This window comes from Terrapene carolina, unplaced genomic scaffold (assembly GCF_002925995.2).
Source record: "Terrapene carolina triunguis isolate 2854851 unplaced genomic scaffold, T_m_triunguis-2.0 Scaffold132, whole genome shotgun sequence".
Lineage (NCBI taxonomy): Eukaryota > Metazoa > Chordata > Testudines > Emydidae > Terrapene > Terrapene triunguis.
The window spans coordinates 1,405,825-1,416,700 of record NW_020664483.1 but is presented as its reverse complement, the minus strand read 5'-3'; the positions used below and the strand labels follow the sequence as shown (position 1 = coordinate 1,416,700).

The 10,876-nt window shown below is 52.3% G+C and overlaps 1 protein-coding gene across 1 annotated transcript; it reads right to left on the bottom strand.

Annotated features, from left to right (window-relative positions):
• Window positions 1-425: 425 nt before the first annotated feature.
• LOC112116453 (neuronal PAS domain-containing protein 4-like) lies at window positions 426-9,958 on the bottom strand. Its single transcript, XM_024213936.3, has 8 exons — window positions 9,861-9,958; window positions 7,148-7,314; window positions 5,666-5,805; window positions 4,444-4,549; window positions 3,226-3,472; window positions 2,631-2,740; window positions 1,899-2,040; window positions 426-1,407 (listed from the first exon to the last, which is right to left on the bottom strand). Exons 1-8 carry the CDS (start codon window positions 9,956-9,958, stop codon window positions 426-428), a joined length of 1,992 nt encoding a protein of 663 aa, XP_024069704.3.
• Window positions 9,959-10,876: the final 918 nt, after the last annotated feature.

Here is a 10,876-nt window from a genome sequence, read left to right as displayed (position 1 = left end):
TCAGGGGCAGAGCAGGAGCTGAGGAGCCTCGGGCAGGAATGTACAGCCCTCATCTGCCACTCGTCCAGTCCGGTTCCCTGTGCCCCGTGTCTGAGAATAGCGGCAGCGAACATGGTGCTACACCCATCCCTTGACTGGTCTCCACCGGGTAGAGACAAGGGCCATCTTTGGGTCACAGAACTGAAGTTTTTTTCCTCGTTTAGTCATCGCTTTTCTTCCACTTGTCCCCGTCCACAGAATGAAGGGAGGAAACTACATAACAGGGAAGTGCAAAAGACAGATAACACCATCTTCCCTCCCCCACCTCTAGTGCTACTTCTGAGAGAAGGTGCAGAAGCTGCCGAGTCTGCAACGCAACTGGAGAGCGGAAGAGGGGGCGGAGATGGGTTGTCACCTCTGGCATTGAAACGCAGCCAAGGGCCTACTTACTCTGCTGCAGTGCACCATGGAGTCTCATTGAGATCCCCATCCCATAGGGACACTGGTGCACAGGAGTCAAATGACGCAGAGGTAGGCAAAGGCTGTAGAAAGAGGCACTGATCTGGACAGGTGACTGTTGGAGACATGGGTATCCGGAATGGAGGGCCCCCCTGCGAGTCTGAAGGCAAGATAGTGGGTGATGACCCCCATGCAGTGGTAGGTGAGTTTGGACCCCCATTTTCCAGCAGATTGCTTAATATACTGGTAATGATGTCTTCATCTAAACAGGGTTCTGCTAGGAAAGCTGCTGTTCCAGAGTTGCCCCAGCCCTGTCCTGACCCCAGCTGGCTGTCAGCACTGGGTCGCTCAGAACACAGGGGGACATTAGGAGTCTCTGGTTGCACTTGCTTTGTGTACTGAGACAGGCTTTCAGCCAGGGAGTGGATCTGCTCAGCCAACACGCTGATTGCCCATCTTTCTGTCTCGGGAGAGTGGAACACTGCAGAGGACATGCCTGGGGACTGCCCTCCTACAGGGACTGGACAAGCATCAATAGAAGGGCTGCTGCCAGGAGAAAGGGGAACCTCTGGGGAATAGAGCGCACAAGGACTGGAGAAGGGCTGTCTGTAGGGTGACTTGTAAACACTGAAGGGGCAGGATAGATTCCTCTGCCCAGCAGGTAGGATAGAGCACCCAGTCTCCTGGGAGGGTAACCCAGCTTCGACAGTGGCAGCAGGGAAGCAGGTGGTGAATGAAGGCTGTAGGGAAGCTGGCAGCATCTCCTCCTGATGGGCATTAGGGAGCTGGCAGGGACTATAGTTGGGTACCCCCTGGTTAGGCATTGCTGTCTCCTGTGGAAAGGAGTTTAGCGTTCTTGGCAGTGTCTTGTGCTCTTTTTCTCTGGCATAGTGCCTTGGACTCAGGGCATCTGCAGAGATGACTCCATGCCATGGATTCTGGCTCTGGAGATACTGAGCTTCTTCCTCACTGTAGAAAACAAAAAAATGTGTCAGGGACTGAAGTAAGCATTGAAAGAGACCTCCCTATTCACCAGCAGCCTGAAGGGGGTCAACAAGGGCTTAGGACCATGTGGGTCAAAAGTCCTAACAACCGCCCACCTCTTGATGAAGCACCAATCCCTGAGGATGCAGTCTGTTCCTGCAGGGTTCTGGAGACCCAGCATCAACCTCCCAGCAGCTTACCCAGACAGGAGGAGCTTGCAGGGCAGTCTAATGGCCCCTGCCCTCAGAGACCCCTCCAGCTGGCAGCCACCACTGTAAGGACCATGATACTAATACAACATTACTGATACTGATTTTGGCCTGTAGCAGTCACCATGCTTAATCTTGTTGTTTCCGTCACATTCACATTGGTTCTGCTCTATGTTCTATTAAGTGCCCCGCACACTGAGCCTTAAACAAGTGGGGGGCAGGTGGTAGCTCCTTAGGGAATAGTTTAGGAAGGACAAGGGGTTGTACCTGAGGCTGAAGTTGGTGCAGGTGATGGTCTCTCTTCCTTTCTCATACTCCTTTGATGCTATGATTTGCACCCATGCCCAGCTCAGGTCTTTGCAGAGCAGGCGAACCACTAAGTGCTGATTGCACCTCCCAGTGTCACACACTGAAATCACAAACACAGAATGATCAGGGCTTCCATGATGGCAGTACACAGCACCATGTCCTGTTCCCCTGGCAGGGTCACAGGCCCCATGTCATCCCCCAGCGTGGGAATGCTGTGGACAGAGCCAAAACAGGGCTTCTGATTACTGAAGAAGGAGCTTGGTTTGGCCCAAAGGAAGAGCCCTTAACAGCATATGTGTCAAATTATGTTATACTCATGGCAGTGGAACACACAAGGGCCCCAAGAGCCTAGGTACGGTGGTGACAGGCACAGTACAAATGCACACATTATAGGAGAGCAGAGCAAGCTGCTGGCCCCAAACCCAAACCCCCTGCTCCTTCCTTAGCTCATTTCTGGTAAGAATCACAGAAGAAGTGGATTTTGAAGAGGGATTGGATGGCAGAGAGCAGTGGCCTTGCTGACAGGCTCAGGGAGAGCGCTCCATACACAATGGGAGGGGCTTGGAAGATTAGATCAATGTTTGTTGTAACATAAAACAGAGTGAACTCTGCTGCTTTTCAGAACCTGCTAAAGAATCTCTCTCATTCCCCCATACGTAGAGGCATTCCCAGCCTGAGCTTGGCACTCACTCAGGCTCTCATGTTGGGCAGCTGCTGATGCAACATCTGTAGGGTGTAGGAGGCTGTACCAAGACTGACCAATCAGCTCCTCCCTCCGATAGCCAAGATGATAAATGACACTGAGGAAGAACAGAAAGGAACAGCATCTCAGTCAACACATTTCTTGGAGATGCTTCTCATCGGTGGAAGGATTAGAGTAGAGAGTGTTGGCTAGGGGAAAGGACAGGCTCTCCGATGTGAGGATAAAGGGAAAGAGGTGGGGAAAACTTGCCCACTCTCAGAGTTTTGGGGCACACAGAGGCATAATCTGGTCCTTTCCTTGTTGGTGGTGGGGGCAGGAAGAAGCAGGTGGCAACAGACCCTCTCCCCAGTGGTACTGGGTTAGGGGAAGAGGCATGCAGGGATGTGGGGTGTCTATAGTTGCAATGCTTGCATATCTGTTTGGTGGGCTGGCAGTGTGCATCCCAGTGAGTGAGACCTGGCTCCAGCACTGCAGAGCATGGATTGTGGCTGGCATTAGTACTCTGGAGTGCAACTGTAATCTGAACTCTCTTGCTCTCCCAGGGACTCAGTCAAGATCATGCTAAGAGCAGCCACCCCTTACCTCTCTGTGACATCAGTGACCTTCATATCCAGTGTGTGCTGGCTCTGGAATGGGGCATCATAAGAAATGCCATCCCCATAGTCAGACAATTGCTTGATGGGAGTGCAGAAGCCAACGAATGTTAAGATGGAGGAGGAGGTCGTCCCATCCAGAGCGAGGAATCGGCCCCTCACAGCCACAGCCCGATTCCCTCCATATCTCACTCGAAAGGATCTGGATGTGCGCATTTCACTGACAAACACAATTTCTGCAGCAACAAAAAGTCATTGTGTAAATTGTCAGCATCTTCTCCTAGGAAGTGAGCAGCTGCTAGATTGATGGGACAAACTGCTTGATCCCAGTCTATCTCTGGTGAGGAAATTACCCAATATACCACACTGACTTTGCTGTGGGGGGTGCTTGGAGGGGAAGCCCTACCCAACCCGGGAGAAGTTACTCCTGGCAGCAAGAGACTGAATCAAGAGTAACCATAGCACATTTCTCAGTGATGTGCAGTCTAGATGTACTGCCTCAGCTACTACTCATATGGGATGAACCCTGGGTAAGACATGCTTCCTGTCCTCTCCCTCCTTAAGCAGGACTGTAAGCTAAGCATTCTGCCTGACTTCCATGTGGAAGCAGTTTAGAAATGGCACTGACCCCAGGGATCTTATAGGAGTCTCTTCGGCATTTCCCAGAGACTTTTGGGAGTTTGATCTTTCCTTCCATAATTCTCCAAGGCAACCATGAAGTACCCAACAAGACCTTTGAAATCACCCACAAGGCACGGCTAATGGAGCTGTATTTGTATTGTGGGATAAGCAGCCAGAAGGCAGTGCAGCTGAAATGGTTTAGAGCAGCCCTGATGTGGGTACATAATGGAAGTGCACGGATTTTAAACATGATTCAACATGGACACACTAAGCCATGTGGATTCTGGTTCAAGAGTGGACCTACCCCAGTATTCTTGGGAGATAAAATGTATTTGGGCCCCTGATAGGTACCTGTGACCTTCACTCCAGCATCTGCAGGTCTGGGTGGCAATCATTTGGATTGGTTTATCTTTTTAAAGACTGTCCTCTGGAAGGGGGTTTTCGCATAGGTCACCAGAGCACAGGCTGGTACATGGACTAATCCCCCATCACACAGCCCTGTGTATACTCCTGCCTCGAGCCCCATGAATAACCCAGCTGTCCCCCATGCCATGTATTTCCTGTTTTGAGTCCTGCGTGGGCTTACCAGTGCCTGGCTGCTCCTGAGCGGAGTGGAGCTTCTCCTGCACGGCCTCATGTGCTGAGCCATCTAGTAGGTCGAAGATTGAGTCTCCTTGGGCTAGCAACTCCACCTGGTAGGAGAGGGCAAAAAGAGACTTTATTAGTACAGACACAAACTGGCTTACACTGGCCTGGTGCCACTGGGGTACTTATTTATGTATCACAGCATCTAATATCACGGTCACAGCCAAGATTAGAACTCTAGAGCTCCTGTCTCCCAGTCCTGTCCTTGGGCCACTAGACCGTGTGCACAGTGGGTTTGAATGCCCTGAAAAAAGTGGACAGATGAGCAGAGATCTCAGCAGGAAGCAATTTCAGGACTTCATGTGAGAGAGGATCAGAGCACGGGCCAGACTTTCAGCAGCCAGCAGACAACGTCTCATATTAACAATATCCCTAGGAAACAAATATACATAAAAAAAAAAAAAAAAACCAGGTTCCTCCAACCAAACACAGGTAGGAGACAACTACAACTGACCTTGAGAAACAGAACAGGGAGAAGGGATGGGCCTGACATTCCCTTTGTGAATGAGAGCAGTGAATGACTGCTGAGTTCATAAGCACAGGCTCCCTCATTCATTCCTTACCTCACCTTTCTCTCCCTCACTCTCCCACTCCCAGTATTAAAACCAGGGAACCCTGCAGAGACCAACACAAATCGATCAGCTGGATGTATCAAGAAAGCTAGACAGCAGCTAAGCTGAAGCAGAGGAGCGGTCATGACACCTATGCAGCAGATGGAGCTGCCACCTCAACGCATACAGCTCATAAGCAAAAATAGCTGCTGCCAGAGTCCTTGGTTTCAGCCATTAACAGCTGGCAAGGGCGATGGGGGTGGAGGGTGGGGCAGGCAACAGAGCCCAGATGGAGAGATTCCAGGTGGAGCAATGGGTGCCTAGCACCTGTAACCATGTGGATTGTCACTGTCAGGGTAACTGGGCTGTTAGCCAGTTAGCGTTGATCACTGCTGGCCCAGGTTCTCATTATCCTAAACCAGCCCTGAACAAAAGCCAAGCTAGCTGCTGTGTGCTGGTGTGTGGTGTGGCACTGCACATGAACAGCAACAGCTTTGTGATGGGAGCAGCCCCCCCAACAGTCTGTAGCTCTGCAGAGGACTTGCTGACCTGCCACTGGGGAGTGGGAACAGAGTGGGCTGGTGCCTTATACCTGCAACAATCTGAGCTTACCACAGAGAAGCCCAGGAGATGGGCCACGTTCTCAGAGATGTAGGCCAGTTTGCCATCTGCAGAGAGAGCAACGATGAACCCCGGCAATGAGGACAGGAGCTCCAGATCTGGCATCGTGACAGGAGCACGTCCAGATGAGCCTGTAAAACCAAAAGAGCAGCATAGAGCTTCCACAGCAGTTCCTTCTGAGTGGGAGGGGCAGGAACATCAACTCGCCAAGAGAGAGGTGCCACCTGTTGGGTCGTTATTTCTATGATAGTAGTGCCCAGAGGCCCCAGTCAGCATCAGGGCCTTGTAGCGCTGGGTGCTGCACATGCACACTGAGTTAGACGCAGTCCCTGCCCTGAAGACAGCCAGAGTGGGTGTAACGCAAACAGGGAGGGGCAGGTACCGAGTAACAGTGATGGAAGCACCTCTGATGGTGTGAATGTCCTGAGTGCCAGGGTTCCCCACTTCCCAAGGGAGGCTGTTCCAGGTGGCCAGACCCATCAGGCTGCAGAAGCCTTTCCTGACATTCCACCTGCCTTTCCTAACATTTTATTCCATTGACCCTGGTTGCACCCCCTTGAAGCCCACCCCTCCTTGAGATTTCCAGCCTTTAAACACCTGCGGCTGTTACACCATGGCTTTTGTTGCACTTGTCTGAAGAAAGCCACCCTCAAACGGAGGGAACCTTTCTGGCAATGAGGGGCTCAGAACTGAACAGGCTATTCCTGGTGTAGTCATGCCAGAGCAAGAGGCATGGTCATGGAAGAGGAAGACCTCTCTGGCTTCAAGATTAGGCTAGATAAGTTTATGGAGGGAATGGTTTGATGGGATTACGTGATTCTAATCAATTAGGCAATAACGGCCATCGCTGGTAAAATGAGGGTCTGGCTAGAGAATCTTGCCTGTATGCTCGGGGTTCTGCTGATCGCCATATTTGGGGTCGGGAAGGAATTTTCCTCCAGGGTAGATTGGCAGTGGCCCTGGAGGTTTTTCGCCTTCCTCCGCAGCATAGGGCAGGGGTCCCAAGCTGGAAGATTCTCTGCAACTTGAAGTCTTTAGATCACGATCTGGAGACTTCAACAGCAGAGTTAAGGGAAAGTGGGGGGGTCAGCTTTTGTGGCCTGCATCATGCAGGGGGTCAGACTAGATGACCATATTGGTCCCTTCTGACCTTAAAGTCTATGAGTCTATGAGTCATCTTACTTGCTCTGCAATGTGATGACTCTGCAAATGCAGCCCTTGGGGAGGAAGAGAAGGGAACCAGAAAGCAGTTTGATAAGGTGTGTGCCGTGGTTCGTGGGAGCAATAGCCATGTCCAGAGCGTGGTATGGGGAACAGCTGTTATGCACAGTATGGCTCTGCCTACCTGAAGCAAGTATGAGACCTAATGAAGTGGGAGGTTCTGGGAGCTAGAGATCAGCTCTGCAACCTGCTGGGAGTGCAGAAACTCAACAGCCTGGCTGTGAATGGGATAGCTGCGGGCTGGATATTTACCTGGAGGAAAGAGCTGTGCCCCACGGATTTGGAGACAGACCAAAGCCATGGTGTGGAGATACGAGAGCCGCTCCTTCTCCTGTGCTGAGATGGGCAGCAGGGAGCGCAGGGTCTGTAGCTCAGCATTGATCTGATCCCGACGAGCCTTTGAGGCTCCCTTTGTCGACCTGCAGAGAAGCAGAGTGTTAGAAATTGTGAGCAAGGCGGGAGTCCCTGCTCCGGGGAGGTGCCCTGGGGAAGGGAAAAGGGGGTAATTCATTTGTTTCCCAAAGCAGATGTGACCCCAGCTGAAGAGAAACATTGCAACAGTTTCCACTCCATGACTTCCATTAAAAAGCTACCAGGTGATGGGAAAATCTGCATCACATTGGGCTTGGACATTCCCATCCCCAGATAAAACACACAATGCCCCATTCTGAGTATCTGATCTGCACACAAGTCAGGGAATTCTAAGCCATGGTCCCCATGACAACCATGAGCAGTCACTCAGGGCAGATAACGTGACAAAGCACCAAGTTGTGCAAGGGATCACTGCTGTGGCAACCAGAGGTCCCCTCTGGATCCAGGCTTCTATCAACTCAGAATTCAGGGTGCACTAACTCTGATTTCTGCATTTAATGCAAAGCAAGTGACAAGAAGTGTGGACTACAGCAGGCAGATACCACGGACCTGCCCAAAGCACATCCATCCCCCTTAGCCCCATCGCCTTCCCCCAAGGTGAGCACTGCAGCAAGTGGCCACGAGGTGGCACCCCAGCCACATGCAGCCCTAGAATCCCATGAAGGCTCCAGATGGGAACAGGAGCAGGGAGATTGGGGATACCAGACTGTGGTATGGCTTGAATCACCAACCCGAGGAAACGAGAGCTCAGAGGCAAGGGGTCTGAAGCAGTACAAGCAGGAAAGGCAGCAGCCACTCAGTGGGGCCTTCCTGCAAGTTCCCCGCTCTCTTGGGACACAATGCTGCCTGCAGAGCTGGCATAGTGCATGTCCCTAGGCATGGGTTCATCTCCCTGCTGAGCGCTGGCCTTCAGCCATATCCCCACATCACTCATGGGCCAGCCCGTGGAAAGTGATGCAGTCATGCATGCAGCATGTTTCAGCTCTGCCTTGCTGTGCGTTTCAGCTCTGCCCCAGCGGATAAAGCAATCGCTTTACAAAAGCATTGGAACAGTCTGAGCCTGGAATGTTGTTATGAACCACTGACCCCCATTCACTGGGATGCCCCGTGATTACCTGCCCCCCAAACAATTGAGGGGTGCTCAGTACAGGCCAGTTCCCCTCATGATTCAGATCCCCACACCAACCCCTGCCCTTGGAGAGAAGGGCTAAACCTAATCGATACTGGAAAGTTTGCTGGTATTGCTATTCCCGGCAAACTGTCCTAGCTTCTAATGGCAAAGGGCTTTTGCCACATAGCTTAGTCTGGTTTGCCAAGTAAAGTGAGCTATCCCAGGGCACGTCTTCACTGGCAATGTTAAAGCGCTGCCACGGCAGTGTTTTAACATGGCTTGTGTCGTCGCACCTCCACGAGGGGTGTAGCTTCCAGCGCTGGTGCACTGTCTACACTGGCACTTTACAGCGCTGAAACTAGCAGCGCTCAGGGGTGTGTTTTTTCACACCCCTGAGTGAGAAAGTTGCAGCGCTGTGAAGTGCCAGTGTAGATGAGCCCCCAGTCAAAGGAGTTTTATGCCACTGTATCTATACCAGGGCTTTGCCCAGCATAGAAATGTTGGCACAAAAAATCCCACCCCTAACCAGCACTGCTGCACCAGCAAAAGCCTCTAGTGTCATCCTGTCCTAAGAGGAGTGTGGCTCAGAGCAAGCCTGCCTGAGGAGGAGCTCCCAGGCCAAGCCTGCCTGGCTACAGCTGGGCACAGAGGGACAATACACTTGGCAGAATATCCTGAAGAAGCAAGTAGGAGATTGCGGCGGAGAGGGAGACACAATTCCCTAGATACAGTGAGGTTGGCTTTGGTTCTAGGAACACAAATAGAGCCATAGGCTGCCACAGGACCTTTGTGACATGAATGGTTTGTAAAAAGTGACAAAGAGTCCTGTGGCACCTTATAGACTAACAGACGTATTGGAGCATAAGCTTTCGTGGGTGAATACCCACTTCAGACGCATGCTTATGCTCCAATTCATTTGTTGGTCTATAAGGTGCCACAGGATTCTTTGTCACTTTTTACTGATCCGGACTGACACGGCTGCCCCTCTGATACATGAATGGTTTGGTAGCTCTGCTCTCTCCATTTGGGTATGACAGAGAAGAGAAAGATCCATCTACAACCTGGGGAAAGAGCCCAAGCAGCGAGACTCCAAAGGGGCAGGGCACTGGGGCCTGGCACAAGAACTAAAGCCCTTTAACTTAGCCCACAGAGAACCAATCTGTCTTCAGTCCATGACTCTTACTTGCCTCCACAGCCCCCTCACTGCTCTCCCCAAGCCCCTCTTCGCCTAACTGCTAACACCCTAGTTCTCTGCCCCACGAGCTCAGATACAGTCAGAGCCTAATTTCATAGCCTTCACTCCTGTCCCCCTGACTCACATGTAGGGCTAAGGGAACAGGGCAGGGCAGGAGGGTGATGCCCTTTGATTCTACAGAATCAGAGAGTACAGTAAAGAGGGCCAACATCCAGCCCCGCAGCGTGTAATGGGACAGCATGTCCACCCGGGCAAAGGAGAGAAGAGGGAGCAGGATGGTCTCTAACCTGAATGGCTTTGAAGCGCTGGGCTCCATCCCACTCCTCCCTCGGGGGTGGCTCATCTTCCTCAGCGGCCTGCTGCAGTGGTCACAGAAGATGGTCATTGTCCTGGCCTGCATGAAGACATGGTCACATCAGAGGGGCAGGGCTGGGGAGAGAAGCTGAGGGGTTGCTGTTGGGGGGAAGGAGCAGCCATTCTTGGTCTCTTTCCCTGAAGCCTGGCTCCAGATGGCATGGAAGGATCCAACAGCAGGAGACATCCCCCATGCAGCAGGAAGCTGCCCCAGAGCTGGCTCTGCTTTTAGGGGGTCACGGACACACCAGCTCCCCACTGGGTGGAGGGAGAGGCCTGGGCTCTGGCAGGACCCCATGGGATGAGGGGAGGCAGAACCCCTGCACACATAACTGGGGCTCAAAGCCCCACTCATGGGCTGTCCGAATCTGGCAAAGTGCCTCTTACCTCCTTCCCCTCTGGCTCAGTCTGAACCCGCTGACCCCCTCTCCTGTACTGACCCTCCTTTTGTATTCCCCCTCCTGGGGCGAACGGGGGCCTGAGCCAGGCCAAACAGGATAAAATTACCTCTTGTGACGCAATTCTAAACAGCTCTGGGCTATTTTTAGAAAGCAGACTTCTAAAAATAACCCTCCATAGCCTGGCTGCAATCTGATAGGGGAAGCAATAAAAGGAAGCCTGGCTCTTTAAAACAAACCTGTCAGCTCAGCAGGAGAGGGAGGGAGGGAGGGCAGGGGCATTGGAAAGAGAGGTCAGTCAGTCGCCCCCCCAACCCCCTGCTGTCCTGGTGTGATGAAGGCATTGGCTGTCTTCCCATCATCTGTCTCATCTGGACCCACCATACATAAGGCCCAAGATGGGCCCAGCCAGTCAGTTCAGCCCAATACACTTCATTGGCATCCCAGGAAATGTGTTTTTTTTCCCTGCAAAATGTATGAGACACACTAAGCCTGGGGATCGCTGTGGGAGCAGACTCTGGCGTGCCAGCTGCAGCCCCCTGCTTGGGGTG